The following is a 19,886-nucleotide window of genomic DNA, read 5'->3' on the forward strand; positions in this document are numbered from 1 at the left end:
GCAGCTAGAATTACAGGTGTGCACCACCACACCCCAGCTGAGACACATACTCTTAACTGGATTCGGGGAAACTTGATGGGTGACCAAGTGATCACCGCCATATTGGTTTTTTATTTTGGTACCAGGGATTGAACTCAGGGACACTCACCACTGAGCTACACTCCCAGTCCTTTTTTGTATTTTTAATTTAGAGACAGGGTCTTGCTAAGTTGCTTAGGGCTGGCTTTGAGGCTGGCTTTGAACTCACAATCCTCTAGCCTCAGCTTTCAGAACCATTGGGATTACAGTCATGTGACACCATACCAAGCTATATTGGCCTTGACTAATTGATTTGTTTGCTTTAAAATAACCACCTAACCCCCTTGAAGTTTAGTTTATAAAATAACCATTTTGAAAAAATCAAGACCTTATTTACCCATGAAAATACAGCTTATACCTTTTAAATTTATGTTAAGAGAAGTTATAAAGTAATTTAATCCATTAAACCACATATTTGCTTGAATATCTGAAATAACCAAAATAAGACATGGTTATGACTGATAATGTAACATAATTAGAAATATTGCCAATTCCACTAGTAATAGACTTCATATTGCTGGTGTTTACATATCAGGGCTGAAGAGTTTGGATAATTAGTAACTGAGATTAGGATTCATAATCAATTGTCTTTCTATTTCTAGATAAGTCACTCTCTGGGTTGAACTCTCTGGACACTTCCACTGGGTTTCCATTATTTCCTGCTGCTTCATCTGCCATTCTTCTAGTTTCATAGTAAGTTATTTTCCAGAAGTAATTATATTTAGACTATGATTTTAAAAAAATATTTTTTGGCTTGCTTTTAAATCTATATTCCTATGGAAAACCAAAAGAGTTATCTGTATATCAAGGAAATTAGACCTCCATTTATTTTATAACCACGTTTATTAATGTTTTATTATACATATTGTATTCTCTTAGAATTGGGAGGGGAACTCCCACTTAAGTGAGGTAACAAACTTGCCGTTCTTTACAATATGTGATCCTGCAATCTGTACATGTGGAAAAATGAGAATTCATACCCCATGTGAATCAAATGTATGATATGTCAAGATCATTGTATTGTCTTGAGCAACTAATAAAAAATATTTAATTTGAACTGACAATGTTATGGTTAGTCCCTAATTCCTGAGAATTTGAGTATCATTATGTTTTTTTGTGGACTTACAACAAATGCTCACGTCAATTTTTAAATTACAGTATGTCTGAAAAAATAGTAACATTAATGTTAGTAAGAAAAACCGTCCAGATGTATATATTAACTCAGGTGTGAATACACTGAAGCTCCGTTGCCCTGCAGTTTGATACCATTTAAATACTTTTCAGATATTTTATTTTAAGTATATGTAATTATAACTTATCCAGAACTGCAGTGATGTTATAGACTCCCACTTAATTAAATATCTTTTTAATTATCTGGGATTATGTACAGGGATAGACCTGTTATGGATATTTAGAAAAAAGGATGGATGAGCAGAGTTAACTGGAATGAAAATGCATAATTAAGAAATATAGCTGCAATAAGGCTCCAAAGTTCGTTATCCAGATATGAATAAAAATTAAATTTCAGTACATTTTGTGTATGTATATGTTTCAGAAGACAGGTATAACTAAATCTATTAAAAATTTACAAAGGCCGGGCATAGTGGTGCATGCCTGTAATCGCAGTGGTACAGGAGGCTGAGACAGCAGGATATCAAGTTCAAAGCCAGCCTCAGCAAAAATCAAGGCACTAAGCAACTCAGTGAGACCCTGTCTCTAAACAAAAATACAAAATAGGGCTGGGGATATGGCTCAGTGGTCAAGTGCCCCTGAGTTCAATCCCTGGTATCCACAGAGACTTTTTTTTCCAGAAAGTAACTGATTTAGATATTCCACATAAAACTGCCTTTAACTCATGGCTAATTTGCTTTCTCTACTATTTCCTACTCCAGCTAGATTTATAGTAAAAAAGACAATGGAATTTTTTTTAAGACAGTCATAAATTTTAGTCAATTTATGTTATAATAATAAAAGGATATTGTACATTCATCAGAACACATTCACACACCGTGACATATGAGGGAAAGTGAAGTCCAAGTCATTTGGAGAAGCCATTAATTACCAATTGCTTTTCCTCTTCATACACAGGCATAAAATATATTTGAGGAAAAAGAATATGTTTTATTATATGCTATGGTAGTATGTTATCATTTTTTCCTATCATCTTAAACAAAATGACAAATTCTGGGGTGACTTTCATAATGCAGAACCAGATCGTGTTGATAAGATTAAGGCAACAATTTTATAAGCCTTTCTTATAAGTAAATGATTAATAAACTATACTAAGGTAAAATGAATTTTCAAGGCTTTATCAATCGATATTTTAATATGGTTATTTAAAAATAATAGAGAGGGATTAGTTAGCTGATAGAATATTGAGCTAAGGACTGAGAGGGACATTCAAAAACCTACTCATCCTTTCACAGATCCTTAAGTGTGACTTTCTCTAGAAAAAATTGTCAGTCCTCCAAGTAAAGTTAGTCAAGCAATCCCAGGTCCTCATATCAGACTATTTGTACTTCTTTTATACTTCTTGTCATTATTTCCTCAGGTACCTGTCTCCTCCACTAAACTCTGATTCTTCCTGGGCAAAGACAGATCCCACTCCCTTTTGAAATCAGGAAGCTAAACATGCTTGGGATATAGCAATCATTTAATAATTACTCAAAGAATAATGATAGGGTTGGAGAAAAGCAAGAATAAAGGCCAACCAGTGGTAAAGGGCCAAGAAGGATGCACTAGTTGCCACCCTCAGATTTCTGACGACTGGTTTTATAATTGTGGAAGCATCTCTGGTACTTAATTTCTTCAAATGAAGAATGAGAGTATTAACAGAGGCTGTCTAGACATGTTTGTGTTTGGCCTGAAATATTTTCCAAAACTTTGACTCTCCCTGCTCTTGGGGAAATCATTCTCTCCCCTCTAGCCCAAAAGAGCTGCCATTGTTCCTCACAGTCTTATATGCCTGCCCACTTAAGTGCCTGCCTGAAGACACTTTAATTTCTTACCTCTAAATTTCTTCTGTCTCTTGTCCTTTAAGGGAGGAAAGAAGAATGAGAGAGGAGAAGGAAAGAGGAAAAAAAGAAAAGAGATGAAAGAAACCATAATTATTATATAGAGGAATGGAGAAGTAATGATAAATCTCTGTTAGAAATTTCAGACTTATCCCTAATAATAATCATTGGTTTTAATTATGCTATCTTCACAGGTTTTATAATCAATGAGGTGGAAGATACAGATTTAATAGCCAAGTCACATCAACTCCCAAGGAACTGGTAGTATGAATTCATACTAAATAGAAAAAAAGGGGCTTATGATTGTGTGTGTGTGTGTACATATGTATGTATAGAGGAACCATGGCTTTTTTTTAATTAATGTACAATTTTATGGTTGTCACATAAATCTTGGAATTTGAGATATTTGGAAGAGTATCCCCCTAATTAAAATAAATTATCAAATATTTTAACTAAGTTACATTGATTACTCCAAGTAAATTTAGATTATTTTGGAAAAAAAGGGATATTTTTGTAGGTTTTCTCCAATCACAACAAGCAACACACTGAAATTTCATAGTATCTTGCAAGAAACCAAAGGAGTTGTATGGAAAAATATGCCTATACTGGTTATTCACATTTTGAAGTTAGAATAATCAATTAATGGAAATTCAATGCCAGTGATGTACATTTAACAATCAGCATTCTGGGAGCATGGGCTGGAGATTGCTGACTTGTAGTCTTTGCCAATTTCTTAGTGAAAACATTCCCATCGTGGCTGGTTTCAACCTACCGACATGATGTCACTGAACATGGAATTATGAAGAGATGCCAACAATCATTCACTCACTAGCTACAGCACACACTGGAGTGTACCAATTTTTCTCCTCTTCTAAGTTGAATTTTACTACTTATTATGCCAGTATAATATTATTTAAGACAAAGATTGAAACCTATATGAGCCTATGGCTACCATTAATACAAAATCTGTATCACCTTTCAGTGAGTGATTTCAGTCAGAAAAAGTATGTGATTCCAAAGGACTTGAAGAAAACATAAGGCCTGTGGAAATGCTACTGCAGGTAGACACTAATCCTGTGGATAAATGATCTGATGCCTGACAAATACATTGTACCTGACACTTGGTGCTGGTCTTTTCAAAGAAGCAGCTGTGCGTGTTCTAGATGAATGCTGTCTCACTGCAGCAGCTCCCAGCTGGCAGTACTGGAGTCACTGCTGCTGCAAGTTCATTATGAAAGCAAACATCTTACCTGCAGAGCAGATTCACTCAGTTCCACTGCTTTATGCAGACCAGAAATGATATCGATGGCAAGTCAGTGTGACTTCTCCAAAGTAGATTGAAGGGATTTACAGTAATCTGAGTCAAACACAATGCCAAAAACACTACTCATGTTGCTAATTAGGCTCATGGTTGGCTCTGAACCCACTGGGAGAGAGAATATTCAAATAAATTTGTAGCGATTAATGTATTTGCTAAATCTGTGTTATTTTTATGCAACTAAGACTCTTATTAACTGTCAATATCTGTCTTAAAATCTTTTTTGAGTAAACTGGGGACATAAAGAAAGAATTACTCAATAGATAACCTCCATTGTCATGGAAATTGACACTATTTAATGAGAGGTTCCTTAAAAGTCTTTTCTTATATTCTAACATCTTGAATATCCTAGCGGCCTTTATATCCTTTGTGACACCTATCCTGAAGTCATTTACATTGCTGTCTCCTCTCTTGGAAAAGATGTCCCACTTCCAGGTACCACATCTTTTGTATTTTCTCTGATTGTATGAAATGCAATGCAGAGATCCACTTGCACAGAAACTCTAAAACAAAAATACTGAGATGCAGATATAATACCATACTGAGAACCGAGTCTGACTGTAAACTGGTCGATGAGACCTTGTGATGTGAGAATGAAAAGAACAAAGATTCCTTTTTACTTATGTCAGCAGTCTGTGGACCTTTGACAAAGATTAATGTATCTAAATTAAGAACCCTGGCTTTGAAGACAGGCTTCCTGGATTTGAATCCAATCTATTACTAGTAGCTATATGACTTTGGGGGGAATAAAATCACTTAACCTCTCTGAGCCTCAATTTCCTTATCTATTAAATAGGGAAAACCTATTCTGTAATTATTGCTGCTGAGAATAAACTGAGAAAAATCTAGAAAGCATTTAGAACAATTTCTCAAATATACTACACAATAAATGTTATAATGGTTGTAAATTAAATATGCAGATGAAATAAGGTCAAGTATTAAAATAAGCATATATAATATGGCATTCAGTTTCCCAAATTTTTGCTACATTCTGATTTTGGAAGTCATCAAACCAACATTCAGCTTGCTTTACAAAACTTTAAAATGGTGTCATTCTAACTGGAGTGTATTCAGCTATTACATATTTTGGAAAATCTGTGCAAGTCTGGGCATCACTTCATCTACACTACATACATCTTCTGCTTCTTGTTCTCAAGGGGAACAATTACATCTCTAACATCTTTGCCTTTTAGATATTCACATTCTCAATACACCTTTCTTGTTAATACTATATTTTTTCTTCTTCTCATATAACTTATTCTATCTGTCCTCCATAGTAGATAATTTTGCTTACAGAAGAAAAAAAATTAAGTTCTTAACATGACCCCCAAGGCCCCCACAATGTTTCCTGCCTCTGTTTCACCTACTGTTGATAACTTTCCACCAAATTCCATACTTTTGCCAGACTTGATTACTCACCCAATTTACCACATATTTTCATTTGCTCAATTTATTACATTCAAATATTTGATGCTTACTTATTACATGCTAGATGCCATGCTAGGTGTTAGAGATTAAAGGTTTTTTTAAATGCTTAGGTTTCACTTTTAAGAAACTCACAATCTAGCTAGGCATGGTGGTGCACAGAAGGATCACAAGTTCAAGGCCAGCCTCAGCAACTTAGCAAGGCCCTAAGTAACTTAGTGAGACCCTGTCTCAAAATTAAAAAAAAATAAGAAGAAAAACAAAGGACTGGGGATGTGCTCAGTGGTTAAACAGCCTTGGGTTTAATCCCCAGTACAAAAAAAAAGAGAGAGACAAATTCAAAATGTAGCATAAAAGGTATATAAGCAACTCATCATAAAATAGTAATGTGATAAAATCTATAACAGTGGTGACTTGCTTATGAATTCATGTTTGAATCCTCAGAATAACCAATGGCTTTTGCTGGGGAAGCTGGAAAATGTTTCACAGAAAAGGGAAAAAACTTTATCTTTGGAATTAAATGATTAGGAGATGAAGTATTCCACAGGCAGACAATAGAAAATGTTTATCAGGCAAATAAGATTAAATAAAGCTTTGACTTCATGAAAGTACATACAACAGTTAAGGAAGAATAAGTACTTTGTGGGATATGAAGTGTGTCTGTGAGAAAAAGAGTAGTAAAGAAGGTTGGAGATAAACTGAAAATTGTTGCACATGCTGTAAGGGACGAAGGTGACTTCCATTTCTACTTCGTTTGTCCAGCCAGTGCATCCATCCCTCTTCTGGAAGCAGACCTTGCTATAAAGCAGACATCTGACCCAGACTTGCCCAATTCAGACAATGGTGGCTTGAATGATATGCACCTCTCTGAAACAGGGCTAGGGTTAAAACTTTGGTGTGATTGGCACAGTAGCTTGAAACAAGAAGTGAATTTTTTCTGCTTCATGGTTAAGCAAGGACTCCCTATGATTAGGGTATCTGCTTAGTGGAGAAGACTTGTTTGACTTTGTAGAGAATAAGACCAATATGCAGAGGAAGAGCAAGCACAGGTAAGTTACAGCTTAAATAAGAGTAAGTCCCAGGATGCCAAATTTCCATCTTGCTCTGTGGGGCCACAGTTCCTGGTCCTCTTCCTTTTCTTCTACAACTGACCTTCCATACTTCAGTCACATGAGTCAATGAACCCCTTCTTGGTTTCAGGAAGTTTGAGTTTGGTTTCTGCCATTTTCAATGGGAAGGGTCTGCAGGTTAAGAACTATTTTATATGGTAAGGCAATGGCAGTCACACAGAAATTTTAAGACATGAAATGGTTTGGAGCAGGTGAGTGATTGATCAAACATGCACTAGAAAAGGCCATTCTAGTGGGCAGTACAGATGATGGACTTGAGGAGGCCCATTTAGGCACCTTTATATGACTTTTGAGAATTTGGTTCTCTGTTATTAAAGGATCTCTGACTATGGAAATAGTCCAATAAGGTCAGCTCAGTTGGCACCTCTTCTCTGGTGCCTTTCTGATTTGCTCGGCTGGCAGAGTGGTCCTTTATTCTGTGTTCCTGCAGGGTTCACTTGTACCTCTGATACTCTGGGTCTCGGACTTCAGCATCCATCAGAATCATCTGGAAGGCTTTTTAAAACTAGCTTGCTTGGCTCCACCCTGGAAATTTTTGAGTCAGAAGGTCTAAGGCGGGACCTGAGAATTCTAGCACATTCTAGTAACCATGCTTTGAGAACTGGGCCTCTAAACATTTTATTTCAGCTAGATTCCAATTCATTTGCTCATATATATCTTTTGCTAAATTAAAAGTTCCTTAAGGATGTCTTATTCATCTTTGTACAAATTCCTTCAGTTACCATTCATAGTCTCTCTCTCAAAAAAATAAAGTATGTAACTAGAAAAGAATTGAAAGGTAGAATATATTTCTTTGGGGCTGTCTAATTTTGACTACATCATCTGTCTGAGAGGGGCTGTGGGGGGTAGCATTACCTTAGGCATCCGGTGACGTTGTAGAATATATCAAAATCCAGCAAACCATTTGCTTTTGGGTAGTCTCCTTCAGGCCACCCCGAGAAGGGGATGATGATATTCTCAGTCAAGGTGAGTAAGGCTTCTGTTATCATGAGATTCTTGAGTTTGTCATTTGAGGACAAATTCCACAACAAACCTAGAAAAAGCACAGAGTTACCATGGGAACGTGTAGTGCAGGGTCACAACAACTGCTGGAAAGTCCAGGTAATACTTTTGCCTCCAGGACAAAAAGGTGGGGGAGGTGGAGGGGGGCTCAAGAGCCCCATTCTTAACTGGAAGAACCTGTTCGTTAGATGGCAACAGAAGCTGATTAAGAACAATTACATATATATAACTTATGATATAAAATGCGCAGGTTTAAATTAATTAGGAAGTGTGAATAAGAGCCAGAAATGCTGCAACCTTGATTCCTGTTTCTCTTAAAAGACCCTACAAAGCTAACCTCATTGGGATAATAAACTCTGCACTCATCAACAGGGCGGCTTGAAATGGTCCAATTGTAACTAAGCATTCGACATTTCAAGAGTTCTATTTTTTCTCCCTTAGACACAGGGGGAGACTGTCTTTCCTGCCTCCTGCTCTGCACTGCCTGTAACTTTCAACTGACATTTGCCTCCCATTCATTCAGAGCAGGAAGAGCCTGTAGAAAGTCTATCTCTAGGCCTGCCAACAGTAGGCTGATCAACATCACCAATTAATGTCCACTGAGACCTACCCAATGAAAGACAGAATTTATGCTGGATATCTTATGTATTTCTCATTTTATAGTTTGATACTGAAGGAAAGAAAAGAATACTGTATCTTCTCTATCTGCCAATTTACATGGTCTAAGACTGGTCTAGGACTAGAACCACATTTTTACTCATACAACCTTCCCTTTCTTCTTAACCATCCCCTGCCCCCCATTAAAGAGAAAATTATATAAGCCAAGCAGAAAGATATTAATAGTCTATCCATACTTTCCAGTGCAATTGTAAGACAGATATTGAATTTGGTACTGAGAGAGTAGAGAGTAGCATATAAATTTAGAATTTGTTTTTCTTAAAAATTAGATGCCCAAATACTTTGGATTCAGTATAAGAACTATGTAGCCTTTGCTTGCTATTCCAGTGACTCCCAGCAGCTATAAACTTGCCTGGTCATTTTTCCTACCTCAAAAGTTCATCCCAACTCACTGTCATTCAAGAAAGGGGAAAGAGTGAGGGGACAGAAAGAGAAGGGATGATTCTTCCTTTTTACCATTTCCTCTCCCTGTTCCCACTGCATAATTCCTACTCCTTTTTTTTTGGAAGGGGGGTATCAGGAATTGAACTCAGGATGTGGCCACTGAGCCACATCCCTGGCCCTATTTTGTATTTTATTTAGAAACAGGGTCTCACTGAGTTGCTTAGCACCTTGTTGTTGCTGAGGCTAGCTTTGAACTTGAGATCCTCCTGCCTTGGCCTCCTGAGCTGCTGGGATTACAGTTGTGTGCCACCATGCCCAGTTAATTCTTATGTCTTAAATTTACTGTATTGTCTGTCCTAAGGAAGGGAGAGCAGTTATAGAGGGCAATCTACTTTATTAACTGAGCAAACATGGTGGTCTTGGCTGAATTAAGTGGCGATATCATATTCTAGTTTAATGAAATAGTCTGCATGGTTAAAGACTGGTAATTATTCACCCATACTTCTATTTGGCCCAATCAATTAGAATACTTTGGGCCTAATACAGTCATTTGGGCTTGAACAGTTGGCTTTGGCTATGCAAAAGAAATTTTTGAAACAGCAACCAAATTTCCACTGGAGCCTACACTAGCTTTCATTAGATGCAAATACAGTGGGTCTGCTGTCTGGTGAGGACTGATTTCTGTCTTACAGGGAGTCTTTTCCTGATCAAACTGGAGTTAGTCAGGGGCAGTCCCTCAGCCACAGGTTTTGCAACACAATGACTTCATTCCTCCCACTTCATCTTAAGGGGCCCTGGAAGGGGGACAGATAAAATAAAACTCAGAAGGTGGCTGAAGACAATTTAAAGGCGAGTCTGAAACTGAGTTTTGGTTACTAAGCTACAAAAGAAAGTTTGAAAGAAAAAAGAAAAGCTTCCTGAGTTCTAAATAAGCAAACAAATTAATAGTCTCTGCCTGCCAGAGGCTTAAAAATGTGAAGCATAATGACATTTCCTCTTTTTATAAAAGACCACACAGGGCACTCAAAGGAAAAGCACACCTTACAATAAAACCAACAAGGATTAATGTTAACAAAGGGAATGGAATTTTCCTTTAACAGTCAATATTCTTTATAGCTTGGCATGCTACATTATTTCTACAGAAGTATATGGTTTGAGAAGTTTGGGTATAATTTCTGAATTTTTAGTATAGGGTATTGTATAGAAATGTCATGGCCATCAAATTTCTGGATGGCATGAAGCTGGGAGAGAGCCAAAATGCTCAATAGAGATTTGAGGTTATATACTTAAATGCTCATACCCTCACACATATACATACAAAATCAGTAAGTAATCAGCAGTGAACTGGGACAATATGTACAATGTGAGGCAAAGGGTCAACACTTTGAACATATAAATTATTAAAAAGAGAGATACCAGTAGAAAAATAGGGAAAACACTTAACACATAACCAAATGATATTAAGGCAAATACAAACAGGAATGCATGTTGTCTAGTAACTGAAGAAAGGCAAATTTAAACAGCTAGCCATCATTTTGTCTAACTATGGGAGGGTGAAACCAGAAGCAGATTCCAGCTCCTTTTGAAGAAATCATAAAGACCTATTTGTAAGATCACTGAACTGGATAAAAGTGAGCTCATCCCTTACCAAAATATTGACAAGAATTTATAGTGAAATTAGTGTTAAGAGTAGCAGCTTCCAAATGAATACAGTGATAAATCAGAATCACACTCAAATCAGAATCATACTTGGGCTATACCCCAAATTTACTAAGTCAGAATCTCAGGATGGAGCCTAGGAATTTGTATTTAAAAAAATTCTAACTTTTGGCCTTAGAAAACCAGATGACTAGATGATTCTGAATATATGTCCATTTCAATGATCAGATTCACTAATGTAATGTTTAGTATTTAGGTTTCCATTTGTGTCACTTTTAACTTCTGGTCAGCTTATTCATAAGTTTCCATCACAGTTCTTGGTTGCAGCAGGTAAGCCTGAAATTTTAAGCTCTCATTCTAACCCAAAGAAAGGGATATGGATTTTGATAAGACACACTATTAGAATAATTATGAAAGAGACAATGACTCCATTATCCAGAAGTTTACTGCCAACTGTGAGATTTGAAAAAAATAGGTATTGAGTAAAGGGATTTTACAGATATTAAAACCCATTATTTTGTTAATATTGTCCTCTAGGACAGAAAATATAATTTTTAAAATAAATTCCTGAATCTGGATTAACTTTTGGGTAGCAAAACTTACATATTTTATATTAAATGAATCCCTATCTTCATTGAAGGAGGAGGAGGAGATAATAGTGACAGGACAATAGGAGAGAAAATTGGCTCTTTTTAACCTTGGTTTTCAAAGTGAGTACAAAGCAGGAGGATTTTTTTTTAAAAAAAAATTTTCCCTTAGATGTATTTACTGCTCCTTCCATCTAAATTTTGTTAATATTGCCTGGAATATCATATTATTGCTAAGGCTATTTATTCCAAGTCATACACAAAACCAGAATACTTTGTTGTGCATTTTGAGTGCAGACTAAAACAATATACAATATTTAATGATAAATAATGAATATTTCATAGTAAAACATTTTTGATGTTTTATTGAAATGCAGCAATAGAATCTTTCTAAAAATATGCAGAGGTAAATTTGAATTTTCAAAGTTTACTGACAATCATCCCCTGACTCTTCCTTGTAAGCATGCATAGGAGGGGCAAGAACCTCTGCTTTGTTCTTACCATAACCTGTTTTAACCCAAGGTGCAGGCCTGCTCACTCCAGCAATGTGCACTTACTACTCAGTGACCTTTAAGACAAACTTCTAAGACCAGAATGTGCTGTTCTCATTTCAGTTACAGAAAGAGTACCACAACTGCCTCGTAAGACCAAAAGAACTATCTTATGGGGCAAGGGGGGCTGGTTATCTTTGACCCTGAAGTATTTTCATTAGAAGAAATGAAAGTTTCTCTCCTAAACTGGTGCCAAAAGGTTGAGTTTATGTTCTTTCCTAGTGAATAAAGTTCTGATGCTGAATTTTCATGCATACATAGAAATAGATGGTTTATTTTTTAAAAAACATTTTGGCTAGAAAAATCAGGGTTTTATCTTAAAACTCACCTACTCTCTTGTTTGTGCGTCATCTGGATATTCCAAGACCACAAGACTCTGTTACACTCCGTCAGACATCCATAGTTAAAAGAGCTATAGTTGGTACCACAATTAAATATACAGGCATGACGTAAGTGGCAGCCCAGTATTAAAGGATGTAGTAATAGTTCAGAGAAGCCCCTTCCTTTAAAACGTGAGGGGGTTAGAATAGAAGGATGGCGCCTGACATGCTTCACAGAAGTGTGGATCTGTGTCAGGATAAGAGGTTCTCCAGGGAGTCAAGGTGTGGAGAAGGACTCTAGCCCACGCAACAGCAGAGACAAAGATACCAAGACAGAAAACACACTGGACAGACCAGCAGGCCTTTTATTATTTCAGAACCGTGGCTAGAAGGGTCATCAGGCCTACATAAAAAAATCTTTGTATAGTATGTCCTGGAGTTCAGATTTTTTCTTACTGGTACTAAGAAGAGTAATGGGACAGTGTTTTTATTTCAGAAAGAAATCCTTACAAGCAGAGAGAGGAGGATAGATTGGCAAGGAGCAATTCTGAATCACAGAGAAGAGAAAAGGCAAAAGCAAGAAGAGTGAGGAAGAGTCAGAGAGGAGCTGGACAGAACTCTCTGAGTCAAGAGTCTCAAACACAAGCTATTTCCCAAAGACATAAAAAGTGAGTCAGTATGTGTCTCAAAAGGAGTACATGGCATAATAGAGCAACACACGCAGATGAAACCAGGTTCAAACCTGGGCTTTGCTCTTTACTGGTTGTGTAACCTTGTACAACTTATTTCCTGCCTCTGAGGCTCACATTGATCATGTGTATATCATCAATTATACTCCCACCCGTTATGGAGTTGGCAGGAGAACCAGATGAAAGACAGCCCTAGCTGAGCCATTAACTCATAATAGGAACCCAACAAAAGGTCTATGAAGTAGGCCAACAGAAAAGATTCACATGTATGGTTACTTGCTTTATGTTTCTAAACAAAGATTCAAATGTGTCTCAATTAAGTCAACTATTTCTGAAGCCCAGAAAGCACTTATTTAGCTCTTCGATTTGTAAAGCTAAAAGGAATTATTTAGAAGGATTTGCATTAAATGTCCAAGTATCAATTCGGTTCAATTATAATGAACACCCTCCAGTAGGGACTTTTGGCTTGTACTGCAGACCCTGGGTATTGTACAATCAATTTCCATTTTTCAGCTCTATAGATTATTTGATGTTCTGGATGGTTTCTATGGCATCTATATCACAGAATGTTCTCTGACTTTAGTTTCCTTTAACTTGTACAAGAGAGGAAGAAGGGTGGCTTATGGGTTTACTTCTTTGAAACATACATACACACATACTCTCTTTTTCTCTCTTACCCCAGCTTTCCAATTTCTATGTACCCTAACTTCAACCAGTCTATAGTCCAGGTTTATTCTACATATCAAGCAGCTATTTTTTCCTTTTTGCTTTCCAGTGATGTTCATTTTGCTAGAAATAACTTTCATTCTTCCTCAGAACATCCATCTAAAGCCTGTCCCCTCTTCTAAGACCCACAATGAGACATACCTGCTTTATGGAATCTTTTCTGGCTCTAAAGTAGGAAACTCTGTTTGATTCTCTCTTGTGGTTCATTACTACACTTAATGGAGAAAATATTGGGTTCTAAATGTAAAGTTTATACTTCTATTTTTATGCCAACCATCACATAATTTTTCATGCTTTAGCAGATGAAAAAAAAAACCAACAACCTTCCTGGATTGTGCTTCTCAGTGCCCAAAGGCTGCTGGAAATGTTGCCCAAGTGAATTAGCTCACTCTTAATTTCTACATATATTTTAATATAAATCATGTATATGAAAAGAAATCTCTCATGGGACATACTGGCAGAAGGTAGCATAGAACAACTTCACATAGCTTTATACAATTAAAATATATCATCAGAATAAAGAAAAATATATTTTAACTAAGACATAATGACAAAAATTTTTTGTAGAAAAAATTAAGAGTTGTCTAATAAGGTATGAAAGACAGAAAGGCAAAAATGTATTCAATATACAACAATATTTATGTAGCTCCTCCTTTTAAAGCATCTATCAGAGCACTGTCAACTGTTAATACATTTTTGAAAACCAATTTTTTGTTTGATGTAGTAAAAGCCATTAACTTCTTTGAGCCTTAGTTTCCTTGACAATAAAACTAAGATTTAATCCTAATAATACCTCAAAACCTAAGGTTTCTTTGATAATTAAATTGCAAAGTGCTTGTGCACCTCTTTGAGACACTGATGATACTTAAACTCCTCAAGAAAATACTACTGATGATTGCACTCGGCAACACGTCCTGTGCTCTTTGGAATGTGTGCAGGGAGCCTTAGCAGACAGCTGAGGGTGACAGCAGGGAGGGTGGTTTATGTGGGAACCACAGACCCTTTCCTCCTCTTTCATTTACCCAATTCATTTAAATGAAACTAGCCTGGTCTTTATGCTTCAAGGATGTACTACTAAAGGTCTTGCTCTAGTTCTATCTGGATAGTTCATCTTCTCTATCCATTGGGTAGAAAGCAGACACATTCAAATCAGCATTCAAACAGAAATATGAAGTAGAGAACTAAAAACTGCATTCAGCCACTCTTTCTTCTCCTTTTGGGGATGGAGGTATTACTGAAGAGGGATTCAGGTGATGGAAAGTTAGGATTAACAGTTTCTTGTTTTTTTTTTCCTTTTTGGTACCAGGGATTGAACTCAGGGGCACTTGACCACTGAGCCACATCTCCAGCCCTATTTTGTATTTTATTTATAGACAGGGTCTCATTGAGTTACTTAGTGCTTCATCATTGCTGAGGCTGGCTTTGAATTTGTGATTCTCTTGCCTCAGCCTCCCAAGCCACTCAGATTACAGGTGTGTGTCAATGCGCCCATCTCAGTTTCTTGTATTTTGACTAATTTGATTAAATTGATACCCTCTACATTGGAAAACTATTTGTCCTTTTCACCTTCCTTGTACAGGTCCAGCAAGCTGGCTGACTGGCAAATAATAAAAAATAATTGTGTGGGGTTCTTGTTAGTTTCCTGAAGAATGTTTTGGAAACATGGACAACTTTGAAACCCCACACATTCTCAAACTACAAATCTGGCTGTTAGTGAATTTATGCAGAATTTTCATGTAGTGACTCTTGTCAAGAAGTTGTTTTCAAGACTTTTGTCAAAGGTGCAAAGGGTTTCTAATGAAAAATATTAAGCAAAGGCTTCAGAATATTTTCCTCTTTAGAAAAAAAGAGTTCAGATATGGTTTGAGTCTGGGCACTAAGCCAGCAGGTAACAATGTTCCTTTAAAGGCATCTCTTGGATAACAATGAGCTCATCAATCAACTGTTCCAGGAAACTTAAGAATAACACATGACATAACATATCTGGCTGGGCTGACTGCTATGCTATGTAATGTTCAGTAAGCACTACCTGTTATTTGCTTTTTAGTCTCCAAGTCTCTGGTTTGCTTCAGCACCTGGAGCAGCCGAGGTACCCCATTGAGTTCAGCAACCTCCAATTTGTTGTCATTGTCCTCAAATACCAAGTTTCTCAAGGCCCCGCACACGGCTCGCTGTACATCTTCATTCTGGACTTTGAGTAGCTGTAGAAGCTTGGGGATGCCACGAAGCTGATTAACCTGGGGAAGAAGTGGGTGCATATTCCTAACATTAATTTTGATGTGGTAGTAATGGATTTCATGCCTTATGAACAGATGAAGTTCACTATGTTAACTGCAATACTTATCAGTCAATAACTGTACATAGTGCAACTTGGGACTCACACTATATAATACACCCCTGCTGCAAAGCAGTATCTGTCATCAGGAGCTTGAAGGGGGAAGGTTAAATGATAGAGGGTGGACAGAGTTATTTAAGTAGGTAACAGAAGTTAAGTGATAAAAGCCTGGGCCATAATAAAAAAAAGAAGACAACTAGGGATCAGGGGAATAAGAGAAACTTTAGAGAAGAACACCAAATTACATGAGTACTTTTTACAGGACAAAACTTTACCATCAATAATGAAATGAATCACCTTCATCAATAGTAGAAGTAAAAATTCATTTATCATGGCAATATTAATAGTAATGCAACCTAACTCCAAATCCAAGTTATTTTTATGATCAATTATTTTGAGTATTTAAAATAGGTTTACATAAGTTTTGCAAGAATTTTAGTGTAAGTAAATAATTTTATGCTTTTTTTTCCAAAATTTTTTTAGTTGTAGATGGACACAATATCTTTATTTTATTTTATTTATTTATGTTTTTGTGTGGTGCTGAGGATTGAACCCAGTGCCTCATGCAGGCAAGGCAAGTGCTCAACCACTGAGCTATAACCCCAGCCCCTAATTTTATGCTTTTTGATGTACTATTTAAAAAATATTTCTTTTAGTCCAGCACAGTAGTGCATGCCTGTAATCCTAGTGACTTGGGAGGCTGAGTCAAAGTCAAGTTTGAGGTCAGACTTAGAAACTTAGTGAGACCCTAAACAATCTATTGACCATCTCTCAAAATAAAAAATAAAAAGGGTTGAGGATATAGCTGAGCAGAAAAAGTGTCCCTAAGTTCAATTCCCAGTGCAACGAAAAAAAAAATATATATATGTTATATATGTTACATATATATTATATTATATATATGCACACACACATATATTACATATATACATATACATATATACATATACTTACATACATACACACACATATCCAAATACATAGGAAAGAACACATTGTCTATTGGAGAAAATGCCACAACTAGCAATGAAAAAGAAAAAAACACATGGTTTAGATTCAGAAGCTACTATGGCTGCTTAGAAAAGGTCAAATAATATCAATTTGAGTAAATCAGTTTGGTGTTTTAGGCTGCAAATATCATCAAATGAAAAGGGAAATGTGGATTGGTACAAAGAAATGTTAAGTTGTAGTCTGATGGCTTTCCCTCTTAAAGGCTTCCATTTGCATCCAATTTGAAAACTTTTAAGTTGGTAAGAGACTTGGGTACAGATCTCAGTCATTATGACCATCTTAATGCAAAAATTTCAGGTAGCAAGTTTATGAATAGGGATGAATTTTTCTTTCAAATGAGGTTAGTTAGGTATGAAAGGTATCCTAACTGCCAGCAGTCTGCCCTGTGTGTGTGTATATGTGTGTGTGTGTGTGTGTAGGGGTGTGGGAGTGGCACACCTGGTTTAAAGGCACATTTGCATGTATTCTATATCAAATTCCAGCCACCCTCTCTTATTAATAGTAGAGATAGTATTTATGACACAATCTACCAATCTTACATTTTCCTTTGTTAGCACTGGGAAAAGACTACAAGGAAGGGATGAATGAAAGTCCAGGTTGTAAAACAATCTAAATAATAATAATAATAAAAGTAATAAGTACAATAACAATAAAGCAAAAATAACAACTCTTCCTCTTCTTGTATCTTTCAATAAGAGGTGTCACCATAGTCTTAAAAAGTTCTATAGACATTAACTAATTAAGAGCTTATAAGACCTTTAAGAGGGCCAGGCATGGTGGCACACACCTGTAATCCCAGTGGCTAAGGCAGGAGGATCACAGGTTTGAAGCCAGACTCAGCAATTTAGCAAGGCCCTAAGCAACTTAGTGAGACCCTGTCTCTAAATAAAAACACAAAAAAGGGCTGGTGATGTGGCTCAGGAGTTGGGCGCTCCTGGGTTCAATCCCTAGTACCAAAAACAAAACAAAATAAAATAAAACAAACCTTAAAAGGAAAGTGCTCTTTTTAAAATAGGACACATAAAAACATAACTGTTGTATATGTCACTAGGATATCATGGGATGTATCAATACAGAGCAAAGTACTTTTTGATACCCTTAAGGCTTCACTGGTATTAATGAGCAGTAACACTTTCACTTATTGGCTTTCTTATACTTGAACAATAAGAGACAGATGGGAAGTCAGCCAGAGCAATTCTGTTTGGCTATAACTAAAGCCATTCTAATATATTCATACATCAATGCCAATAATAAAGATTTCTTAGGTACCCATTCGAACTGGTGCAAAAGATCCACATCTACTTGTTTGCTTCCTCTATTTCCATTATTATACTTCCTTAAGAGCAAAAAAAAAAGAGCACAATTTATTTAAGACAACTTATAGTTCTCACGTTTCTCTAATGTTCTAAATTTTTATTTTATAGTTAAGTTTCAAGGTAGCAAAATTCATACTTCATGAACTTCACAAATGGCTAGCTAAGCCAAATCTTCACAGCAGCAGCAGATACATCAGAAGCAAAAAGAAAATGCTGTTTATCCTGAGGTACTTTGGCAGCTTTAGAAATATTTTATTAACTTAATTTATAATTTATAAGTTGCCTTCTTCAAAATATGATGTGAAATGGCTCACTGGCCATATTGCATTTCAAGCTGTTATGATAGGATTAGTGAGAAGTGGAATGAGGAAGCCTCTCTGGCTCTCACCGGTCACCTATATCCCCTTGGCTTTCAGCACTTGCTCCAGTCCGGAAAGAGGGTACTGCAGACATGACAGTGTGCAGATAAAGGCTGAAATCCGGCTACTGTTCTACCTACTGTAGAATTTGACTCCCTAGTGTCTGGAACTTAACCCAGGTTTAAAAATAGGCTTTGGTTTCTTTTATCCACTTTATCAAACAAATGGATATAAATCTGATGAAATGCAAGAAGTGAGAACTCTTCCCTTGGGCATTTAACTAGAGGATGGTAGATGATGAATCATGTATAGATTAGGATCAAAATCAAATGTGCTGCTTTTGTCCCTTAAAACTCAGGGAGGCAGTTGAGACCAGAAATGTTTGATGAGTTTCCTTGTCATATTGAATCCTCAGGGGACTTTTTCTTCTTTTGAGGAGAGAAAAAAAGAAATCACTAGCATAAAGTCTCAGAACTTCAAAAAAGCTTTCATTTGAAATGGTTTCTAAATTTATGAACGGGCAGAATCATATTAGAATTTTATCTTTCTCTTTGGCTTTCTGTTAACATTCTTCCCTGCTAACTATAAAATAAGTAAAGGAGCCAGGAGTGGTGGTGCACACCTGTAATCCTAGCTACTTTGGAGGCTGAAGCAGGAAGATCATAAAGCAAGGCCAGTCTGGGAAACTTAGTGAGAACTTATCTCAAAATAAAAAATAAACAGGGGTGAGGCTCAGTAATAGATAGAGCATCCCTAGATCCAATCTATGGTTAACCCTCACCCCCCACCTCCGGCACATACACTCAAATAAGTAAATGATGGGGATTTCAGGTGAAAAAAGAGCAGCATGGGAAACACCTGACTTTGGAGAAAAAGGCTGCGGTACCGCACAGTCTTTGCTCTCACGTCCTTCCCTGTCTGGAATGTTCTGCCCAATTTTCTATTCTGGCGAAGCCCTGCTCATCCTGCATGATCCAGCTCAAATGTCACCTTCTTTGTGAAATGTCACTCCCTTCTTCTTTCCTTCCCATTAGAATTAATCACTCCCTATAAATCGGTCTAACCTTTCAGGAAGGTAATTGGCAACATGTGTCAAAACTTTAAAAATATTTGCTTCTGGTAACCTTCATTAGGAAATAGTGTGAAATGCAGACACATACTAATATATAAAAATAGTAACTGCAGTATTTATAATAATGAAAAATAAGGAACCATAGAAAGCCAACAGTGGAGGAGAAGCAGTTGGTGACTGTCACATATCCACATGTTGAGATATTCATGGGAGAGGCAGAGCAGTGTTTGAA

General features: G+C 36.7%; 1 protein-coding gene across 2 annotated transcripts in view; it reads right to left on the minus strand.

Annotated features, from left to right (window-relative positions):
- PKP2 (plakophilin 2) overlaps positions 1-19,886 on the minus strand; it is a 71,018-nt gene that overhangs the window by 21,666 nt on the left and 29,466 nt on the right. For both annotated transcript variants that reach the window (XM_081310704.1, XM_081310705.1), the window contains exons 5-6: positions 15,591-15,798; positions 7,821-7,998 (exon numbers count right to left, since the gene is read on the minus strand). In XM_081310704.1, the coding sequence (XP_081166830.1) occupies positions 7,821-7,998; positions 15,591-15,798 (386 nt within the window). The remainder of the gene's footprint in view (positions 1-7,820; positions 7,999-15,590; positions 15,799-19,886) is intronic.

This window comes from Spermophilus citellus (assembly GCF_964194105.1).
Source record: "Spermophilus citellus genome assembly, chromosome: 10".
Taxonomy (NCBI): domain Eukaryota; kingdom Metazoa; phylum Chordata; class Mammalia; order Rodentia; family Sciuridae; genus Spermophilus; species Spermophilus citellus.